The 24,135-nt window shown below is 42.2% G+C and overlaps 1 protein-coding gene across 18 annotated transcripts in view; it reads right to left on the bottom strand.

Annotated features, from left to right (window-relative positions):
* Pcca (propionyl-CoA carboxylase subunit alpha) overlaps window positions 1-24,135 on the bottom strand; it is a 399,147-nt gene that overhangs the window by 26,455 nt on the left and 348,557 nt on the right. The window contains exon 23 of one of the 18 annotated variants that reach the window (XM_021239376.2): window positions 5,765-23,620. The exons of 16 other annotated variants lie outside the window; for them this stretch is intronic. In XM_021239376.2, coding sequence (XP_021095035.1) covers window positions 23,588-23,620 — 33 coding nt within the window. In that variant the 3' untranslated portion in view covers window positions 5,765-23,587. Of the gene's footprint in view, window positions 1-5,764; window positions 23,621-24,135 lie in introns of those variants that run through there. One more of the 18 variants, XM_087193205.1, reaches the window with a different exon arrangement.

Here is a 24,135-nt window from a genome sequence, read left to right as displayed (position 1 = left end):
GGGAGAATTGCTAATCACTTTCCCTGTGAGCCAAATGAACCTTTCCTCCTTTAACTCTGGCCATCGGGTATTTTGTCTCAGCAACAAGAAAAGTAAGAAAGACAACCCTGCAGTATGTTACTTCACTTTCTAAGCCTCAATTCTCTCACCTGTTAAATGGAGAACAATACTACTTGTCTTGTACAACTTTTAATTGCAGTTAAAAAATATGTAAAATTACTTTCAGATTTGATGAGGGGTTTGGAGAGTAGCTCAGTCATAGGGCGGTGCCTAGCATGTGCAAGGCCCAGCACCAAAAAAAAAAAAAAAAGAAAAAAAGAAAAACTTGAATGAGATAATAATGTAAATTGTCTGGTACAATGCACAGTACACGTATACCTAGTGAATGGCCATGATCATAACCCTTGCTATCATCTGAACTGTGTTACCCCCAAACTCACATGCTGGAGCCCTAACCCCCATGGAACTGTATTCAGAGACAGGACCCATAAGGAGGTAATTAGGGTTAACAGGGTTATAAGGCTGGGGCCCTATCCAGTAAGACTGGTGCCCTCATGAAAATAGGAAGAGATATCAGGAGTGCACGTCCAGGGGGACGGCTGTGAGAGGACACAGAGAGAAGAGGGTCCTCTGTAAGCCAAGGAGGCCTCGGGAGAAACCAACCCTGCTGGCACCTTGATCTGAGAAGCATCCATCACTGCAGGAAAAGAAACTTCTTCTGTTGTTTGGGCCATGTAGTCTATGGTATTTTGCTATGGCAGCCTGAGCTAAGACCGCCAACCCTGCCCACAGAAAGTACATCTTTGACGTTATCTTTTGTCTGTATCCAGTCTTAACCATTTGATGTGTGGAAGCTTCTGGTGTGTTCTGGTGTCTACAGTCACTATCTCCTTAACTTTTCTTTGACCTCAGTGCTGCTGCCCTGTGTTTGAGCATATGGATTATTAGAAGGTGATAGTATGGAAAACAGTTATATAAATGAAGGCCTCCCCACTCCATAAGAAAACCTTAGAGTGGAAAAGACCACAGAGCTCTAAGTGTCTTCTGGGAGAGAGGTTCTCTTTAAATGTTTACAGATTCTTTTCTTTTTATGTTTACAGATTCTTGAAACCAGCCATAACTGCCCCGAATCTAGGCAATTTGATCTCTTGATTTAATAAAAACTAAAAGGAAGTTAAAAGTCCTAGAAAAGATGACAAATGGAATGTATATGTTATTATACAAATGTATTAAATATTAATCCCTCGAAAAACTTTAATATTAAAAAAATTATAAATATACCCCAAGAGAAAATTCTAGTCTCAACAAGTGATAACAAATGTAAGTGCTAGATCACACTGCCCTTGGTCTGATGTCTGCAACAGAATATTACACCCTTAATAAGCCTGACTTTCACCTCACATTTAACCTTACTACCATGTGACCAAAACATGGCACCTCTAATAACCCTACCATTTCGGAACCAGTCACCTCAGTCTGAAGAGAATGGACTGACCAGAACTAGTATTTAGCTCTTTTCCTGGATGAGGAGATGCCATCCCTTTTCTTTCTTTTTTTTTTCTTGCGGTACTGGAGATTGAACCCAGGGCTTTTGAACTGAGCTACATCCCCAGCCCCAGCATTTTTACTTTTTGAGATAGGGTCTTGCTATAGAGTTCAGGTTGTCCTTGAGCTCACTAGGTAACCCAGGCTGGCCTTGAACTTGGTGATCCTCCTGTCTCAGCCTTCCAAGTGCTGAGATTACAGGTGAGCGCCACCATGCTGGGCTGATTTAATTAAATTTTCTTTCCAAACTCTGTATTAGAGGCTCTTAATGTGGGGACAATAAATTTCCTACTCCCTGGGAAAGTCTCAAGCAATGTAAATCAGAAACAAATGACATAGTTTTCCCTTTGCTTCTTCTGTGGTATTCTGAAAACCCTTTTGTGAAAGGAAAAACCAACTTTTCAAGGCAGTCTTACTAGTTCTGTTTACATTGGGAACGGTGACAAAGTCCACACATGCTTTGTCTTGTTTTCATCACCAGATAGGATGGGACAAACGTGTTTTGTGGTAGAAATGTGGGTGCAGTATGCACCAGCTTACCTTGGAACAGCTAGAAATATAGGCTCCTGGGCACGAGGAGGATGAGAGGAAAGCAGAGCTAACTTCGCTAGGGTACCATCTGTCCCGACATGAAAGTCTACATGGAAGTCTCCTATAGCTCGCCCATTACCCTGCCAAATAACAGAGCTTGGCTAGTACTGGGAAGATTTGAATGAAGCCGTGTCCAAGAACAAGTAGGGTGTGGACCAGAAGAGAGTGGGTGGAAGGGTTCTCTGCAGAATATTAAGTTATCCATGTTAGCCCTGCCCATACTTCACTGAGACTGATGTCTCAGCCCGGGAGTGGGCAGAGCAGCCATTTCTCCCTGCCAAACCCCCGATGGACAACCACTCCCTCCCAGGGCAATAAGCACACAGCTGCTGACAAAGGAGAAAGGTGCTTTACTAAGCCTCTTTTGGGAAGAGCACAGGCTGAAGATACTGAAACCTGGTGAAGCACTTCTATACTGAGCAGTGGAAGAAAACTCTTAGCTTTCTTTGCACTGGCTGCACATCTGTGATTTTATGACTTGGTGAAAAGCCTCCATATGTTGCCATGTTACCACAACTCAGTATTTCACAACAGCAGGATCTGACATCCACAATTTCACCAGCAATGCTGAAGAATTCCTGTCAGTAGCCATTGCCAAGTTCTTGGAACCAGAAAACAGAGTCAATCCCTTGTTAAAAGGTTTGACAAGACACAAGGGCAGACAGAATGCAGTATTTCCAGCATTGTAGGGAGAAATACTAACATAGCAGAGTTTCATCATTAAACTGAACTCACCCCAGGAAATAGCACTGAGACAGCTCAAGAGGGAGGAGTTAATTCTTAAGTATAACTTAAAGAATGTGTAGTCTAAACTAGAATAGTATTCAGGGCTGGGGATTTAGCTCAGTGGTTCCACTGCCTGCCTTGCAAGCACAAGGACCTGAGTTCGATCCCCAGTACCAAAAAAAAAAAAATTTTTTTTAAATAACTAGAATAGTATTCAGCCACAAAAAGGAATGGAGTATTGAGGCATGCCACATTGTTCTGAAAAATATTATTTTAAGTGAAAGAATCCAGGCACAAAAGTCACCTAGGATGTGATTCCATTTATATAACAGATCTAGAACAGGAAATCCAGAGACAGAAGCAGGCTGCTGGTGGCTTCCAGAGTGGGAGAGAAGTCCCGCTTATGGGTAGGGAGTTCCCTTTTTGGGTAATGAAGTTGTTAGGGAACTAGTAGAGGCCATAGTGGCACAACAATGTGAATACACTAAATGCCACTGACTATGTTTAAAAGAGTGGTAGAGTACATGAATTTGAATAAAAAGGAATGTCATTTGTCCACATGGTGAAGCTTTCATTTTAAGGCTCTTCAGTCGCTAATATGGCTATTTCTGGTTGATTCTCATTCCCCCCCGCCCCCCCCATTAGACAGTAATCACCCCCAGAAGGGTAGGATTTATAGTGCCTGGTACATAGAAAATACTCAATATTTGTGAATGAAAAGAGAAAAAAACCTGTAATTTTTTGGGCCAACCTACACATCTCCACCTCAGCAAGTGGAGGCAAATGGCAGACAGCTCTGAAAACTCCAAATGTTGAAGCACAGAATTCCATGGAACAGAATTAAGGGTTCCTGCCCCTGGGTGTTTTCTCTTAGGGAGAAATTTAGCAGGTCTCAGAAAGCTTACTGAATTCTTTGGGAAATTCATTTTTGGCTAGACATCACTGGAATTTAGACATCGTCTATAATCCTTTTCTTGCTAATAGTTTTCACCCATTTACCTCGTATGGATGACCTCGTGGGTAGAAGAACAGAGGAAAATGACTTAGCAAGAATTTAACTGAAGACTTTTGGAGAATGACAGGAGCTTCTTGACAGAAGCCTGGAAAAAGTCTTGGCAGCTCTGATTATCTCCACTACCACAGACCTTGGTGAGTAAGTACTTGCTGCTACTAAAACAAAACATTTTAAATTGCTGGTCATCAAAGAGAATAGAGAGATGACTTTGCTTTACTATTACAAAATTTACAGTTCTTAAGCCATAAAACAATGGGCTTCTCAGATATGTACTTCAGAGCTAAAGTCAGGTTAACTTTTATTTTATATGCACAATTTTTTTCCTATTTTTCTTTGCACACCCCTCCCCCCAACACACACACACTAGGGATTAAACCCAAGGCCTGGCACATGCTAGGCATGCTCTCTACCATTGAGCCTCACGCCCCATCCTTGCCTTCTTTCCTCCCTCCCTTCCTTTTACTGTCTCAATCGCTTGCTCGCTCGCTAGCTTGCCTGTAGCAAGGTCTTGCTCTGTAACCCAGGCTGGCCTTGAACCCATGATCCTTTTGGTTCAGCCTCCCAAGTGCTGGGATTAGACGCCTGTGCCACCACACTCAGCTCTACCCTAATTTTCATACTCACAAAGTGAGAGAAAAACAGCAATATAATTTTTTTTTGCAAAGATGATTTTTAGGTTTTATGAGAAGGAAACCAATTTCTAATGCCATCAAACTGAACACCCTGATGATGTAACTTGTATAACTGACAGATACTGTGATTCCCTCCCTAATCCTCCATTTTTCTGCTGTTTTTGGCTCTATGTTAATTATGGGAGAATGCACTACGAATCTGAGAGATGAAGGAGACCCCAGAGCTGAGACACAACAGCAGAGTCTCCTCTCCAGGTCCCCGTAGAGCTCTCAGACTTCCATCTTGGATTCCATGAGATTTGCAAGCTCAGGCCTGGAGCTCCAACTATGTTTGGTTTCGTATTTTTGAATATCTTCCCCCCTTTCTTTGCTTGGTGTCATGACTCTGGAAGGCTCTCCCGAATGTGTGGTGTGGGGACATCCACTGGCTGTCTCTCAGGGTAACCTGTGTGCTCTTTTACCACTCACCAAATTACGTTCAAATTATCAGCTCAAGTATCTATTTCCCTCACCAACCAAGTGAAAAAAGGGAAGGAGTAACTTCATGGGAGAGAATATGACAAATAACAGCTTAATCAAGTAATCTAAGTACTGTCACTAGGAATGGGACGAAGAGAAACACCTGCCTCCTGACAGGAAGCACTGAGGACACAACATTGCTTCTGCTGCATTCCTACCAAAAATGTATAACCAGCTGACTATGAGAAAACACCATTCACATGGTGGGACTTTTGATAAAATATGGCTTGTCTTCAGAAACGTCAAAATCACAAAGAAAGACAGGAACTATTCTAGACTAACGAAGACAGAAAGGCAATGAAAACTGAATGCAATATGTGAGTCTGAATAGGGCCTGACCAGAAAAAGTCATTTTGTTTCTTCTGCTATAAAAGTCAGTAGTTTTATAGTAGGAAAACTGGCAAAATTTAAAAGGTTTGTAGATTAGACAATAGTACTATAATAGTACTGTATCGATATTGTTAATTTCCTTGTTTTGGGGCCGCAGATTTAGCTCAGTGGTTCTGCTGCCTGCCCCACAAACACAAGGAGCCGAGTTCGATCCCCAGTACCAAAAAAAAAAAATTTCCTGGTTTTGATAACAGTACTGCCCTGTGTGTATATAAAGGAATGCTGTTGTCTTGTCTTAAGAAAATATATGTATTGTTAGCAATTTGCTAAAATGATACAGAGGAAAGCAATTATATATATATATATATATATATATATATATAAATGGGAGAAGAGAGAGAATAAAGCAACCATGATAAAACATTAACATCTGGGGACTCTGGGTGAAATTCTATGGATAGTCCTACTGTTTTTGCAATTTTTCCAGTTAATTCTGAAATTATTTCAAGATAATTAAAAATGTTAAAGTAATAAAAAAAACCTAGAAAAGGTTTTTCTTTTAGACAAGAAAAATGTAGCACTAAAAGTGTGTATGCTATGTTCAGGGGAGCTGAGAAAATCTGCAGTAATTACTTTTAAAGTGAAATCAGTGGTTACACAGAGTGCTAATTGGAAGTTGGCACAGCGCCAGGTCACTGACACTATCTCCCCCAAATTAACCCAACAAACTGGACAGCAGAGCAGTAAGAGGTATTTTCTCTTTTGTGCAGTCATAAATGAGAAACACTCCAAATAATACTGGGCAATCCACTTGCTCTACACATGAAGATTTTTCTTACAGGCTATATAAACTATGAGACCCCATCTCCACCTTAAAGGCAGTACTCATACTGTACTTACAAGTTAACAGAAGTATCAGAAGCAATATGTAGTACTACAATTTGGAGTCCACTGAAACCACCTGCCAGCTGCAGTATCTCCTCCATGTTGCTGGCCATTTCAGAGGGCTGGCCTTTTCCATGACAAGAAGAAATTACCTGCAGTGGCTAACATGACGTGAAGAAGATGGCTCGACTTGGTCTCTGCCATCAGGAGGTGTATGATCACATTTGGGAACACACACATGCAGAGAGAAATCATGGAACTAGGAATACAGGTGGGGTCTATTGTGAGGATTACCAGGAATGACAGGCAGCTGGTTCTATACATACCTGAAGGGCCTCTGTGTGGGAGAAGGAATAGATTCCTAATGCCTAATCACTTACAGGAATGCAGATTTCTAGGAAGACAATTTTTTTCAGGTGCTGGGGACTGAACACATGCTAGACAAGTGCTCTGCTGCTGAGCTACACCCTGTTCCAGGGAAGCAATTTCTAACCAAGTTCTCCAACAACAGAATGTAGGTCTGTGAAGTAGGAGGCTAGTAAGATATACTCTTCAAGTTTACAAGGATGTAAGACTCTTACATTACCTAGGTTCCATTTAGAAACCTCCAAGCCCAAGATTCTCAATGCCAACATGACAGCTTTTAATTTGACACAAGGTCTCTCTATGTAGCCCAGGCTGGCATCAAACTTGAGATCCTCCTGTCAGCCTCCCAAATGCTGGGGCTACCGGTGCACACCATGCCTAACCAGACAAGTTTCTTCACCAAGGCACAAAGACAGGATAAATGTTTATTTTGGGGGTTTTTTTCATTAAATTTATTGGTACAGTTTAGGTATACAGTGCAGTTACATTCATCATTGGGATCTTGTACCTTTACATGATGTACCTTGATAAATCTCTGTTGCAGGGCCATCCTGCCCTTGCTACGATGGTTAGAAGCATCCCAGTCTACTTTCCACTATATGACACAGCATCCCTTCCCAAGTGGTGACAACCGAAAAGGTCTTCAGACAGTGCCAGAGATCCCTGGGGAAAGGCACAATGCCTCTTCTGAGAATCACTGCTTTAAAATGACTTCTAAAAGCGATTTTCTCTGAGTCAGTGTGTTGAGAAAATGAAGTGCTATAGCATTTCAGAGGAAAGGGCTATGGTAGTGAGAAGGATATGCAGTAGATCTTGGGGTAAAATAATTCTGAAAAGAGTAGAGGTATAGCTCAGTGGTAGGGTGCTTGCCTACCACTTGGATGCATACACAAGCCCCTGGTTTGATCCTCAATGCCAGTAGGAAAAAAAGAAAAGAAATAGAAGAAACAGTGAGCTTTCTAGGAATAGGGATTGTACAAGTCAAGATGTGGTGGTAGGAAACACTCTCAGGACCATAGGAAACCAGGTGACCAAGCAGGAGATAAGGCTGGAGGTCTTTAATACATTGTAATGTGTTGACAGAATTTCAGATCTGAAGTCAGGCAGGATTACCTAGCCTGGCATGTTGACCTATGTATGTCATAGGGAAGTTAATGTCAAACGCAGCCCTTACAATGCTCTGTGCTAGAAAATCAGGAGACACTCCCTATCACCTACTACTCCATTTAAAACATCACTGTCTTAAAGGATAACTTTCTTTAGAGACAGGGTCTCACTGCAGTGGTACCTTGGTTCACAAAATTAATTCTTTTCAGGATTCTGGTCACAGAATTCATTCCATGATTCTGGTTGCAATCTAACTGCTGGTTCCAGACTGGTCTTGAGCTTATTACACAGCCCAAGCTGACCTCAAACTCATACCTATCCTCCTGCCTCAGACTCCCAGGTGCTAGGATTACAGGCTGGACCACTATTCCTGGCTTTCTTTTTCCTTCATAAATTTCTTTGGAGACAGTGTCTTCTATATTCCAGGCTGGCTTTGAATGCACTACTAAGTAGTCCAGGGTGACCTCCAAGAGGTAACTTTTTTTTTTTTAATTAGCACTGGGGATCGAACTCAGGTCCTTGCACTTGCAAGGCAAGCAGCTAAATCCCTGGCCCCTAAGAGATAAATTTTTAAATGTGTGCTTTCTTACTTGCTTTCTACTCTGAATGACACAGGTCTGACTAATCATGCAGTCATACTTTGAAGTTTCCGGAAAGCAAGCACACTGAGGAGATGAAGCACAGCATGACAACATGGGCTGAACTGTATCGTGCCATGGGAAAGATGGTAGAGCATCAACATCCTGCTATATTTAAGCAACACTCATGAGCCATGAGTTGTTTTGTTTGGTTCTACATTATCCCAATGTGGGCCGTAAGAAGGATGATTCAAGTCTTGATGGAGATTTGATTAAACTGGGGTGGTATGGGGCCGGGGATTTAGCTCAGTGGTTCCAGCGCCTGCCTCCCAAGAGCAAGGGCCCAAGTTCGATCCCCGGTACCAAAAAAAAAACCAAAAAACCTGGGGTGGTAGCATCTGTGGGGGGCAGGGTTTCATTTAGGTCTACAGTGTCCCTGAACCAAGCTGCCTTCAAGAGCATTAGTTCTCCTTTCAGTGTGTGGTGAGATGTAGGCAGAAGGGCTCACCAGCAGAGGGTCTGCTGGAATCATGGAGGCTGGGAAAGGGATGTGGTGGCCTTTGGCCAGGCATTGGCCAGCAGGGTGGCTGAGCAGGGCTGCTCATACCCGCTGTGCACCTAACAGGCCCCTGTGGGTCAGGGAATGCTGGGCAAGTCTGTCTGGTCTGAAGTTTCAGGGATGTGGGTGCATGCAGTTGACCTCGGGGGACTGCAAGCACTCTCTGGTTCTGCTTTCTCCACTGTCGCTACTCAGCTCAGTGGCAGTTGAGCAGGAAACTCCTGGCTTTTTTGTAAGGCATCTCCAACCATCTCCTCTCCAAGTAAACAAAGCTTTTCTAAGAAATTCTTCCCCCTGCATTACACAAATGTCTGCCATGGGACCTCCAGTTGACCTTGGCCCAGGTTCTCCATGGGTTACAACTCAGCATCACTATTCGAGCCATCTAATGAGCCCACTCTATCTCTCAGGGACAATCAGATGCCACTTCAGCCTTCTTTATTTAGACAGATTCCTTAAAATATTTTTATTTTAAAAATAGGGAAAAGAGCCCCAAATATTTACATTGAGAGGAGATTTAAAATAACAGCGTTACAAATGCAAATGAGCTTGCACAAACGGAGAGCTTTCAATCGGTGGCCTCCTGCAGAGCAGCCACTAAATTGCAGCACCTTCTGCCAAGCATCTTCATTAAATGGAGGCTCTTTCTCCAGGGCTAAGAAAAAGTTATTAAGAGTGTGAGCTCTGGCCATTATTTCACAATTGAGTTAACCTCTATCCCAAGGGTAGCATTCTGCAGCTGTTTTCTATGAGTGAGTACTTTCTTTTCATTCTTTCCTTTTTTTCTCCCCTTTTTTTTTTGTAAATTATTCTTTTTGGTTTTTTGCCTGTAACTAGGAGCATAAGAACAAAGTTTGGGCTGGTTCTTGCTATTGCAAATACCTTTTTGCTTTGTAAAAATTAAAAAATGATGGTGGGGACAGGGATTTAGCTCAGTGATTCCGGTGCCTGCCTCACAAGTGCAAGGTCCCAAGTTCAATCCCCGGTACCAAAAATAAAGAATAAAATAAAATAGCAGAGTCACGTGATGGTCTTCAAATATGCATATCTATCTATCTTTGGCATATATATATATATATATATATGTATGTATGAATGACAGCAGTGCCACTTCTCTCCTTGAAAACATTGCCTTTCAGATAGTAGTCAGTGTTATGCTTATCATTTAGTTTCATAACACATTCCCTTCCCTTAGATTAACAATACAGTCATGTGCCACATAAGGATGTCTCCCTCAATGATGGACTGCATTCTGGACAGCAGTCCCACAAGATCATTCCATGTATGACATTACAGTTGTCTCAATTTGATTAAGTACACTCTATAGTGTGTGCACAACAATCCAATCACCTAAGGACCCATTATTCTCAGAACCTGACCCTGTCATTAAGCAGTGCATGTCAGTATTTGCTTTTCAAAATTATATGGTACAGACACACAAAACAGACCAATCACAAGAATGAACATCTTGGCAAATGCTTGAAACAGTATAGCCCAACAGCTCTAAATCCAGGGTTTAGTAATCAGCAGCAGAAGGCATCAGCCTAGAGCTTGTTAGAAATTCAAATTTTAGGGCCGGGGATTTAGCTCAGTGGTTCCGTGGCCTGCCTCGCAAGCGCAAGGACCCAAGTTTGATCCCCAGTACAAAAAAAAAAAATTCAAATTTTAGGGGGCGGGGATTTAGCTCAGTGGTTTCCCCGCCTGCTGTGCAAGTGCATGGACCCGAGTTTGATCCCCAGTACCAAAAATAAAATTCAAATTTTGGGGTCCCATCCCTTATCTATTGAGTCAGGAATTCTGAGACCTTGCAAGCTCTACTGCTATTTTTGAAGCACACTTACATTTTTACTAAGAGGACTCTGGATCCTGACAATATGGGCTTGGTCATTTGAAGCCACTCACAGAGAGCTCTTAGAGCTCTTAGAACTCACTTCCTTCACCTTGTAAAACCGAGATAATGATAGTCATCTACAGCATAGGACTGTTGGAGAAGTACCTTAGTTAATGCATTTACAATGCTGGCAGGGCTGGGGGTGTAGCTCAGAGGCAGAGTACTCACCTAATGTGTGCCAGGCCCTGGATTCCATACTCAGCACCACAAAATCAATAAATTTTTTAAAATTAATATGTTGGCAGTGGTTTCCAGGGCTGGCAGTGGGAGCAGGGACTCAATGCAAATAGGCAGGAAGGAGCTTGGGGGTAGAACAGGAAATGCTCATGGAAGCACTCTAAAGCTGCAACATGATGGCTGTTCAACTCACTGAGTTATACCTGCAAAGTCTACCTCCATTGTGTTTTCAAGATATTAAAAATGTTTGGAAGAGCACCCAGTTCATAGCAATCAGTTGTTGGCTCTAAAGACAACTGATAATAAGATTTATCAGACCGTACATGTTGTTCTAAAAAGGAACTAATCTCGGGGCTGGGGGTTTAGCTCAGTGGTTTCACCACCTGCTGCACAAGTGCAAGGACCCGAGTTCAATCCCCGGTACCAAAAAAAAAAAAGGAACTAATCTCATTCCAAAATGTAGTGGTCTCCTCCTGCTTTGATGTCCTGAGCAGGATCTATTCTGTGACAGTGCAAAATTCTATAGAAAAGGACCAGCCAAATAAGACTGTGACAGTGCAAGCAATGAATCTGTTTAATGACAATGCAATGTCACATTTCCACAAAATCCTCAAAGGCAAAAGCAAGTGTCATTGGATAGGTTCCTTGTTAAAGGTGCACAAAAAGAAAAAGATTCCCTAGAGCCAATAGCAGTGATTCCATTAATGATGGTCAGTAATCATACACAGTAACCCTCCTCTCTCTTGTCTCCCTCACACCAGCCATGAAGGTTTTCAAAGGTAAGTGAAGATTAATTTGTTTATTTTCTTTATTGTTTTGTATCATATTACAGTATTGTAATCTTTTGTTTGTTTGTTTTGTTTTGTGAGACGGGGTCTCGCTATATAGTTCAAGGTGGCCTTGAACTCACTATGGAGCCCAGGCTGGCCTCAAACTCAGGGTGATCCTTCTGTCACAGCCTCCCAAGTGCTGGAATTACAAGGGTGTGCCACCATGCCTGGCTATAATCATTTTTGTGTGTGTGTGTGATACCAGGGATCAAACTCAGGACTTTGAGCTTGCAAGGCAAGTGTGGTGCCTCTGATCTAAATCCCCAGCCCTGTAATCATCCCCCTCGCACCCTACTGGGGATCAAACTCAGGACCTTGCTCTTGCAAGGCAGGCACAGTGCCACTGAGCTAAATCCCCGGCCTGCCTCTAATCATTTTTATATGAATATTTTTGGGTTGCGGAACAGATCATCTGTGTTTCCATTATTTCTTATGGGGAAATTCACTTTGAAATACAAGTACTTTGGATTACAAGCATGTTTCCAGAATAAATTATTCTTGTAAATGAATGTTTTACGTATATAGCTTTTTGTTGACAGAAGGTAGCTAAGAACTACACTCCCATAAACTTAGACAAGATTCACTATGCACTTCTCCTCATGAAACCCATAACTCTACAATGCCTCTCTTGTTTACCTGCTTCCATAAACCCTAGTCCTTTCAGATGTTATTAATAAACATTCTCTATTGCAATAGCTGAATAAAATTATCTTCTTAGTTGTCTAGTGCATTGTGTTCTGACACAAACATAATGAATAAGTTTGGCTGGCCACTTTTGGTTAATAATATTATTTAAAATACAACATTTTACATTATTTTAGAATATATACAGAGATATACATACCTATATTAGCTTTTTAATTCCATGTGCCAGAGACAGCATATAAAAAGGAAATGGTAAAATTAATCTTCACATATGTCAACCTCCAACTGACCAGGAGTGGGTTAAACTTTCTATAAAGGGCCAGATAGTAAATATTTTAGGTTCTGCATGTCATACTAACTTTGTTGCAATTACTAAATTCTGCCACAGTTGTCTGAAAGGAGCCACTGATAATGCATAAATAAATGAGCATGGCTAAATCATGTTCCAATAAAACTTTATTTGCAAACACAGGTGATGGACTTTTGCACCCCCTGATCAAGAGCAATGTTTCTTAAGGGAACTCCAAGGAATGCTGCCTTCAGAGCATGTTGATAGGTAACGTGAAAAAATAAAAGTGTGAAGGGGCGGCTCATGTTAAAAGAAATCTGAAGAAAATTGGGACCAAGGTTTCTCAAACAGAGCACTTCTCAAAACTTTTTTTTTTCTTTTGGTACTTTAAAATACACTATTTAGGGCTGGGGATTTAGCTCAGTGGTTCCGCTGCCTGCCTCACAAGTACAAGGACCCAAGTTCGATCCCTGGAACCAAAAAAATAAAATAAAATACACTATTTACACAGTGACGCTCCAAGGAATATTCCTTGCAATATTTTTCAAAACCACAAATCAGAGAATACTGTGTTTCTTAAAAAAGCTTCTAAAAATATACAGAATTTTTGATAATCCAATACATACCTGTCCTTTTCAGCCTATATATGTATATGCCATAGTCACTTTTCTTACAGATGAGACACAATGCCCAACACCCACAAATTAACGGAGGAGAGTTTATTTTGGCTCACAGTTTCAGAAGTTTTAGTTCATGCATGGTCTGTGGCTCCAAGAGAGAAAGAGCATGGGAAGGGCTTGGGAAGAGGAAAGCTGCTCACAACACGGTGGCCAGAAAGCACAGAGAGAAGGAAGGAGGAGCTGAGGAGGGAGAAGTACCTTCCAGATCACACCCAAGTGACCTGCCTCTCCCAACCAGACTCTACCTCCTAACAGGTGGTCAGCTATACTGCTCCCATAGTCCAATCACCTTCCAAAAACATGAGGCTTTGGAGACCATTTTTAGATCTAAGCCATAAATCATAATCATTTTAGATATAAACTTTTTAAATATATGGATTTCCCCCCAAAGCCTCAGGAGCTCAGAGGTGGTGCTGGTGGAAGGTGATCTGATTATGGGCAACTGGCTGTTCAAAGGTGGGGCCTGGTTAGATGTGGGTCATTGGGGGCGTGGCCTAAAAGGGTCTATTTCTTTCCCTGGCTCCTCCCTTCTCTCTCTGTCCCCTGACCAGCATGATGAGAACAGCTTTCCTCTGCCAGGGTACACCATCATGCCCTTCCCACCTGGAAGCCAGCTGACTATGGACTGAAAATGTGAGCCAAAGTAAACCTCTTTCCTTCAAGTTGTAGGGTATTGTGTACCAGAGACAAGAAAGTGACAAAGACAAATCACTAAATTGCTAAATTTCCTCAGCCTCACAGAGTGCTGGGATTATAGGTGTGCACCCCAGGACTAGCTAAAGTTAATATATTTTTTAAGTATCTATGTATTTGAAACATTTGGACTAAGGTAGGGGAGGTGCCTTTTAAAAATGTATTATGTAATTCCTACTTCTAGACATCCAATATATGATTTAACTTACTCTAGCTGAGAAGCCTAACTGGGTGGTGGAATACACAGCACTATATTAAGCCCCACCTTCTACCTCTGGGGTTGCTGACTGGACCACAGCGCAGCAACCAGGGACTGCCCAGTGGTGTGTTAAGACACAAGGTGAGGCACGACAGGGAGGGCCAGGCAGACTCCTCTCAGGAAAGACAGAGGATGAGGCTATGTACACGGAGAAACAGTGTGGCTCAGATATTGGCCATCGAGGCTGGGATGGGATGAGCATCGATCTGCTGTCCCCAGGAATTAAAAGTCAGAGAGGAAGCCGAGTAAAGACAGACGCACATGGAGTCGTTAGGCAGGTTACCTGGGAGCACAGAGGAAGGATGACTAGGATGCTCCTGGGCCCACAGCTTCTATCCCAGAGAAGACTGAATCAAGCCCTGGTTCCAGTACCAATTTACGTGACCCAGAGAAAACTCTGTAAGTCTAGGGGGTTTACCTCTTTGAAGAGGATTCAATAAGAAACTCTGAAGGGCCTCATATTACTGAGCGCTCCTGATTAATACAACTATAATCACATTATTATGACCTGAGCTATCTCGGAGTCACAGAAACTCCAGTTAATACTTTCTTGGAGGCAGGGATCGAACTCAGGACCTTGCGCTTGCCAGACATGAGTGGTGCCACTGAGCTACATTCCTGGCCCTGGCCTTTCTTTCTTAATGACCTCAGGATATGCATCTTGAGAAAAGTTTAGGAAACTTGAATGAATCTCTTGTAAGTAAAAGAACATAACTTAAACATTTCCTCAAGAAGAATTCCTGGAGCTGAGATTGCAGATGAAAGAAGAGTGTAACTTCCAGAGAAACTCCTATCACAGGTCACCCATGCCGAGCACGTTGGGGAGTCCCCCTGAAGGCACTGACTCGTGTGAGATCTGAACCTGGCGATGCTCACGCACACATGCTGACTGGTTCCTAAGTGGCTGTGAGAATATGGTTTTAGCTGCATTCAAGTCCAGCATGGGAGTGCGAAGCCCTAACTAGAACCCTACAGAGAATCCTGCTTCACCACTGTGCACTGCCACAGTAAGTTGGTTCTGGGAAGATACTGAAGGAAGCAAAATGGGAGCAAAAGAAGTGGCTTTACCAGCTAGTGCTTTAAAGAACAAAGTGACTAATACAGAGACCCAATCCTCCCAGCCTCACTGGGGTCATTAAAGCAATGAGTGGACAGTTTCTCCCTATTTATCTCAAAGACACTCAACATATTGTTTAGAAAAGTGATCACAATACATCAAAAACTTTAGGTGCATTCTGATGAGTTTTCCTATCCTTTGCTTGATAAATTTAGTTTTCTATTTTTGGAGGACATAATCCCTATAGCATCTAAACATCTTCCTTAAAATGGGTCAAAGTGTCAGGGGTTTCACGGGAACCTCAGTCAATTCCTGAGGAACACTGTGGGTTTGCTAATGACTTAAAATAGGGACACAGTTCTTACAGGTTCAGCTTAGGATCATAAACACAAATGACCACCTGAGACCACAGAAGACCGGATATGAGCTACTTATAGTAATACTGAACCAGTGAACAAGAATAGCAGGAAAGCAGCCCATTTTCTTGTACTGAGGTCCTTTGAAGTAAACTATTTATTAAACATCATATTACGGCGCCAAAAACAAAAATCTTTGAAGGGAGGTTATCCTACCCGGCATACAGGGCACTGCTAACGAATTACTTCCTTTTCCTCTTAGGTTTTGTTTTTCCATTTGTGAAACTGAAACCCAGATTGTTTTTCTTCCATCTATGAAACTAGCTGGCACAAAAGCTAATTCTGGCATTAGTGTCGATCCACAGAAAGAGCCATAGGAACCCACACTACCCCGGCAGTTCCTCAACACCACAACATGAGACCACGTGTGCATCAGAAGCTGCTGGGAAAAATTAAGTAGCTTCTCCAAAAATGAAAATAAATAAATAGATAGATAGATAGATAGATAGACAGACAAGATGGGCAACCCACTTTCCAGACCCCTTCTGTCTCTTTTAGACAGAAGCTATCTTTCTCTCTATAAATTCTTCCTACCTTTAACCTCCGCTGTTTCTAGAATTCATTCTTAAATTTTAGAGAACACAAACTCGGCATTTTGGACATCTAGCAGACACCACCTTTGCTCTGCCACACCCATCTGCTATGATGTTCCTGCCTTGGATCCAGCTGACAATGGACTGAAATTGTGAACCTCTCCTCCTTTAAACTGACATCATGAACTAAGATTTGCTCTACTATGCCCTTCCACTATAATGTTTGCCTTGCAGGCAGCTGACTATGGATTGAATTTCCTTAAAATATGAACTAAATTAAATTTCTCCTCCTTAAAAGGAAAGAAAATGACAAGAATCTAAACAATAAGACTTCATTTTCCTAGGGCCAGGGATTTAGCTTAGTGGTTCCACCACCTGCCTCGAAAGCGCAAGGTCCTGAGTTAGATCCTCGGTACCAAGAAAATAAAAATAAAAAATAAAAAAGACATTATTTTCTTAATTTAAAAGCAAAATTCATGTATCGCCTTTCCTATTTTATAATACTAGGCTAAAACACCTGTTTCAGCTAGCAGTTTTATTTGGTTTTTGTTGTTGTTGTTGTTTTGGTACCGGGGATCGAACTTGGGTCCTTGAGCTTGAGCAGCAGGCGGCGAAACCACTCCCTGGCCCCTCAGCTAGCAGTTTTATACTTCTCAATTAGTGAAGTATTCTAGATAGACCAAGAAGTCTCATCTTAAAGACATGTTCAAAAGAAGGCCAAAAAGACAACATAGTTTATTCTCCCAGACCAGTCCTTAACTTGAGAGTCTCTGCCTGGAGAGAGAGTAATGAGAAGCGAGTCCGATGGAGCTAATGCACGCGTCACATCACCAGGCCGGGCGGAACCTGCCCCTGTGAAAGGTGTCCCCAGCCACGAATGCGCCAAAGGGAGACAGCCCGGCTCAGACACATCTTGAGGCCTGATTCACCGTGGCTGGGAACGGCAGGAAGCTTTTTAAAACCTAGAAATACATCAAAGCCCTAATGCAGATTAAGGCGCCCCCCCCTTCTGATTCACTTTTGTTCCTAATATAAAGACTTAGATGGTATTTCTTCAGATCATGAAGCAAGTTGTACTTTTAATGATGGATTAAAAATTATAAAAGTAAAAGACACTTGCTCTTCCATCCTGTTCTTTTTTTTTTTTTTTTCTTTTTTTAAAGTGATGAATTCAGGAAAAGATCAGTCTAGGCCAAATTTATCTCTTTAAGTTATGGAGTAAGTCAAGTGTGATGTTAGCACAAAGTAATGGATGGATGATCTAGTCATTTTAGTCCCATTATTACAAACAGTATAGCATATAATAATATCTGAGATATATAGTTTTCAAAGTAGTATAGAAGCCCCCCATATCCATGGGAAATACATTCTGAGACTTCCAGTGGGTGTCTGAAGCCAGAGATAGTATCAAACTCAACACATACTGTTTTCCCTACACATACACCTATGATGATAAATTTAAAGAACAAATTTTGTGACGGCAAAACTAGCACAGATTTTTTCCTTTCTCACAATTTCACCGAAAGATTCATTCTTACCTCCGATCTTAACAACCTCAGCGTACGATTTTTTTCCTTCTTTATTAAGAACATTCATTTCTTCACCAAAAGGAAGCACTTAATGCTTCTCTCTGGCATATCTGAATTGCTAGCATCACTATTCTTTTGCTCTTCAGAGCAATCAAGTAAAATAAAGGTTACTCAAACACAAACATGGCCGTGGCTCAACAGTCAATGTGACAACCCAGACAGCGCCCAAAGATGGTGTATATGGTATGGATAAGCTGGAAAAGACAAGATTGACTCAAGTTTTCAATTTTATATTTGCAGGCCAAGGTTGGCCACAGGTACCTAGAATTTTGGAACGATGGAAAAGGAAAGACAATTGTATGCATCTTCCCTGTCAAGAGTAAAAGGCAAAATAAATCTGTGCTTACAACCAGACTTCTGAAATATAAATCTTTTTTTTTTGGTATCGGGATCAAACTCAGGTCCTTGCACTTGTGAGGCAGGTGGTGGAACCACAAGCTAAATCCCTGGCCCTGAAATATAAAATCTTTTCATTAGAATAACTATTTTTATGTGGATCAACACTTCCACAAAGAAAGACAACCATCCACCGAGCTCCCTGAGCAGCCTACGGAACCTTCCTAGATTTCTAGATTTGCAGTGCTCCTTAGTTCCTTTCCAAAGCCCAGAAACAGTGCTCATGCGGCTCGCCCTTGGCCATTCCACTTGAACCCTTGTTCTTCCCTGGGACCTTATCTTCCCTGGGGACTGCTACATCGACTCTCCTGTGTTTTTTCTAGAGTTCCTTCACTTCAGCCTAACCCCAAGCTTCAGAGTTGTTCCAGTAACCCAGTTCTTCAAGGTCCCTGCAGCCTGGTGGCTACTGTTTCCCACAGTCCTCTGCTCTGCTTACCACTCTCACACACCCACTCATGATCAGACCACCCCTGAGTGGCTGCCACCCCCATTCTCCCCAACTGACAATCTATCTGAGGCACTCATGTCACACTGTTCGGGAAAAAGACTACACAGAAATGTTCACATTGGAATGAAGAGACAGAGAATAAGACATATTTATTTAAAAGGTACTTTCAAAGCCCAGAGGCATGGTGGCCCACCCATGTAATCCCAGCTCCCTGGAAGGCTGAGGCAGGAAGATCATAAGTTCAAACCCAGCCTGGGTAACTAATGAAGACCCTGCTTCAAAAAAACAAAAACACAAACAAAAAAACCCCACTTAAATTAAAAAGGGCTGGAGATGTAGCCCAGTGTAGAGGCCCTTAGCTCAATGTGCGAAAACAAAAGTACTTTCAAGCCTTCAAGCCAGGTGCAGTGGCATGCACCTGTAATCCCAGCACCCTGGGAGGCTGAGGCAGGAGGACTACAAGTTCAAGTCCCCGCCTACTATAAAAGTGATAGTATACTGTAATAATTTATAGATAAGATCTGCCTGAGCTTTCACCCTAAGACCTTTAAGATGTATAACACTTTACTCAGGAAGCCACATCGTAGAGTTTTCTCAGTGTTTGACATTCTACTTTATGAGTGTTCTGTAGGTAGTAAAGAAAACAGATATAAGCCAAGGAAAATTTCACTTTCTAGACTCAGAAACTTGACTTTCCAAAACTTAGAAACTGAGCTCCTGTGGATGAGAATGTTCAGTTGGAAGAGGGGTTTTTTATCTCCAAATCTGATAAAGCTAAGCATGCTTTTTAGAGCACTTGGTTCTGCTGTTCTGCAGAGTGGTCAGTTTGTGGTTCCTCTGGGAACAAAAAGGTCCTCTAGATGCCATCTCCACCCCCCAACACCCCTCACCACCATGCTTGCCTCAGCCAACTTCCAGTTTGTTGAAAAACCAGGTTGTAGCTGAATGGTTTCCGATGCCTGCTGTCCCACTGTCTTCTCAGAAATGTAAAGCTTTAATTCAGGAGCTGTCAATCATTATGGAAGGGTTTAAGTTGGGTGGCTTTTGTGAGCTAATAAAGTGGACCACATTCTGATACAGAAAGCCCCTTGGTCTAGATATATTTTTATTGAATCAAAAAACATAGGGCCAGAGATTTAGTTCAGTGGTTCCTCCGCCTGCCTCACAAGCGCAAGGTCCCGAGTTTGATCCCCAATACCAAAAAAACCACACCAAACCAAAACAAAAAAACCCATATGAGATGCTTGCCTTTGGTTCTAATGAATTAACAATTAACAATTTGGGGCTTTCTTCTACATGAGGAAGGGTCTCTATGCCTGAATAATCACTGTGTACCCCTCACTGTAAGAAGGAGATATCATTACTTCCAGGGGCCTGGTCCCAAAGACTTTTCAAGAAGTTGTCTTGATTGAGGCCTTTGAAACAAACACAATATTCTGCAAGGAATCTAGTATTGCAACTTTGGTAAGTTAAATTTCTGGCACTGTCATGGAGCCTCACGAACAGGAAGGCTATGAGTAAATCATGCACTGGAGTTCTGTCTCATCTGCTTGGGCTCAAGCAAAATGTCAAGGAGCTAAGAGATGGTACAAAAGCAATACACACTCAGCGAACAACTTCAAATTTTGAATCTGGACCTCTTCCTAGACTAGTGCAATGCAGTAGATACTCTCATGATGCTGCCAGAGAGTGCAGCCCCCAACCCCCAGTAACAAAGGGAAACAAGTAATGCTCCAGTGTCCTGAACTGCCAAGCCAGGTGTTGGGGAGGTTTCATGTGCTCAATATACAGATATAGTCGATGCATTCCTGACTTACGTTTTCAATTTATGGAAGCTTTTTCAATTTATGAAGCTTTTTTCGATTTATGGAACCCTTAACAGATTCATCTTTCAGTTTGGTGTAATTTGCATCTCAGTCAGAAGACATGTACCCTGTAAGAGTAGCTGAGACATATTTACAGAGAGTCCTTGAACACCCCTTGATACCCCTGTGGCGAGTGGGCTTTTTGTTTTGGTTTAATTTTGAGCAATGTGTAAAAGTTTATTTGAGGTCTGACAAAAGGATAATATGAATACTCTTTCTCCCCAAGTACTGTATATAAAGGGCTTTACCTAAAAGAGTCCAGATATTTCCTCAGTAAAATGCAGTCATGACTGATTCTCTTCCAGGGAGTAAGACAAGTGTCACCTGCGTTTACGTAATGGCCCAGACACTGTGGCTGTTCACTACCCTGAGTGAGAATTCTGTTAACTGGAGGGCCAGAGTGTATATGGCTGTTTCTATCCTCCTGAACCCTCTGAAAGGGAAAAGTCAGGTAGTGCCAATTCCTCCATACCTGCCAATTCCAGTTCCAGGAGTTCTGCTACTAGGATATGAATGGTCTTGTCCATCCCCTTTCATAGCAGGAAAATAAACTTGGCTTGTCCGAAGAAGGGCTTGTAGGTGTTACAAGTAATCATCTAAAGCCTGCCTAGGAGAATTTCCAAAGTGGAAAATAGCTGCCCAAAGGCTGGCTAAGAAAGTGAGGGGAGAGGGGACATACCTGTGGTGATTTCACTCAGAGCCCCCACTTGGGCTGGGAAGAGGCACAAGAGTCCGCTTAATCCAGGCAATTTATTCCTAATAAAGGTGGCTCAAGGGAGCTGCTCCCTCCTCTGATGAGAACTAGGTCAGAGGCACAACTGTGATGGGGGAGGGGAACAGGTCTTCCCAACCGAGGCAGGGACCTCCTCCTCCTGGGCAGGAAGGGACAGGGTACAGCCCTCCCAGACACCAGCCAGGAGCCACCCAAGAAGCCACAGTTGGGGAGGGGGCCACTCCTAGCTAGAGCCCACTGAGCCTAAACCCCCAAACTTTTCCCATTTCAGCCTGGGAATGTAGTCAGCTGCTTGTGCCCCTGTGCCTGGTAGCCTGGGATACTGCTATGGCAGACTGGTCCATGGGGCAACTCAAAACTGTTCTCTAGAGAATAAGATAGAACTAGGCTGTTGAAGATGAACAATTTCCTGGGTCAAAGAAAAAAAATATACAGGGAAATAAATATGAACCCTTAAAGCTCCTCTACTTCTTCAGGGTAAAGAGCAATGAACAGCAGGCTTCTGAGCTAATAAGGGTATGTTGGACAAAGGCTGGGTCACACTTAATAATTTGTTCAGAGGCAAGGCCTTCATGCGCTGACAACCTCTCCCTTGCCATTTCCAGCTGCTAACTACCTCAGGGGCTTTGGCCCACTGAGTTTGCTGCAGCACGAGAGGGGCTACTGCTCTGTGTATCTCTGCACGGCTGACAAGATGGGCCACCGCAGTGAAGGGAGGAGAGAAGCTACCTGCCCTTCTATGTACCAAGAATAAAGGAGGATGACCTGTTGGATGAGGACTCATCAGGATTAGGGGCCAAAGGAGGACCACACAGCTGAAGGTAGCTTCCAAAGGAGTGTATGCTTTACAGGGCACACCCACTCATTTTGCCTTTGTTTTATTTATTTATTTTTTGAAATTCTTTTATTGGTACATTGTAGGTATACAACACATTTACATTTCTCATTGGGAACTTGTACCTTTACATGATGCATCTTGGTTCTTATTTTTTCCCCATTCCTAGCCCTCCCTTCATCCCCTCCACCTTTCCCTATTTACAAAGACTTCATTTCCATTTTTTCCTTGCCTTTGTTTTAGTACTCATGAGATTCCCCTAAGACCAAAGTTGTCACTCAGCAAGGAATGCCACAGTTCTTTTAGGAACCATCTTTGCTATCATATCTCTGGATGGTTAAAAAAATCATTTGCTCAACAGTTCCCTTCTCTTCATTTGTATGATCACCATCTCACTCTAAAACCCAGCCTTCTCTCACATGCACTAATAGAACAGCCTCATAGCCATTTTCAAGGTTTCTTTTAATCTTAGCACTCAGAGGCTATAGTAGGAGGATCAAAAGTTTGATCCCAGCCTGGGCTATTTGGCGACTTATCTGACTCAAAAAATGGGCTAGAGATTTAACTCAGTGTGAAGGCCCTGCGTTCAGTCAGTCCCAGGTACTTAAAAGGTGGTGCTGGGGATCCAACGAAGAGTCTCACACATGCCAGACAAGGGCTCTACCACAGAGCTACAATCCCAGGCCCAGGCCATGGATATTTAACACTCAGTTTCGATGCAGCAGAAATTATACTTATCACTGAAAACAGAAGTTGTACAAAGTATATCAAATCATAAGCATGCAAAAAATAAAATAACATTTTGTGGTATTTTCTTGCTTACTGAGTTTCAGATAGGAACTAAAGATACTCTAGATCTAAATTAGTTACCTGCAGGAAACAGCTATGGCAACTAGAAAGTTCCTAGGACCCTGTCTCAAAAAGGGAAATAAGACTTTACTCTTGGGTGTACTCTTTCCACAATGCTAGTTAGAGCTACTGAGTGATTACGTGGTGCCAAGAACTCTACTTAGGTGTTATGCATGCATTACCCCACTTGATTCTCACCCTAGCCAACAAGGTAGATGGTATTTTACAGACCAGGAAACAGTGCTGACAAAGAGTAAATGAGGCTAAATCAAATAGTCAATAAATCAGTATCTGCCTGACTCTAAAGCTGGTACCCTCCATCACTACCCTGTAAATTGCCCTTTATACACAAACAGATGGGATATATTATGGGATACAATATATGGACTGCATTATTGAAGCAATAACTAGACAATTCCAAACAGAATTAAAGAAAGGAAGCAAAATATTTACAATTATGTAAGAGATTTAAGACTTCAAAGCAGCAGAATAAAAGTGACCAACTTCAGAATCCAAAGTCTCCAGTTTTCAACTTCCTTGCCACACCTCTCAACTGGTACTCTGAGGACCGACCTCTGAATCCTTCAGTTTTGCAAAGAGAAATAAAGAAAGGTAATTTTGTGTACATATGACTGTGTGGTTAGCTGCATGGCATATACACCAGCTGGATTCCCCCGGATAGTTATTCGTGATTCAGATTTCTGACTTACTGAAATTGATCCATTTCCCCATTACCTACAATTACCTATATGTTTAGCATATAACAGGTACCCAACAAATCCTCTGAATGACTGACAGACTAATGATCTCAAATCCCATGGCTATGCAAAACAAAACAAAACAGTGGTGGGAAGACAAGATTTTTTTCTTCTCTACTTCTGCTAATTTTGAACTAGTGACTTTAAAAGATGCTATGTTTTTCCTTCTTCACAATATCAGTATTTATTAAATACAGTGTCGGTTATTATACCCCTTACAAAGGCTTGTAAGGTAGACTACCAAGCAGGATTAATACCTCAATGACTAAGGAATTAAGGCCCTGGGATTTCGAGCACTGACGAGTGTTTTCACTATTTGACTTTTCAAGGCAAAACACC

This window comes from Heterocephalus glaber, unplaced genomic scaffold, assembly GCF_053883595.1.
Source record: "Heterocephalus glaber isolate CG9 unplaced genomic scaffold, H.glaber_assembly_v1.0 deba00001579, whole genome shotgun sequence".
In the NCBI taxonomy this organism is placed as follows: domain Eukaryota; kingdom Metazoa; phylum Chordata; class Mammalia; order Rodentia; family Bathyergidae; genus Heterocephalus; species Heterocephalus glaber.
The sequence above is the reverse complement of the archived record's forward strand: the minus strand, read 5'-3'. Positions and strand labels throughout refer to the sequence as shown.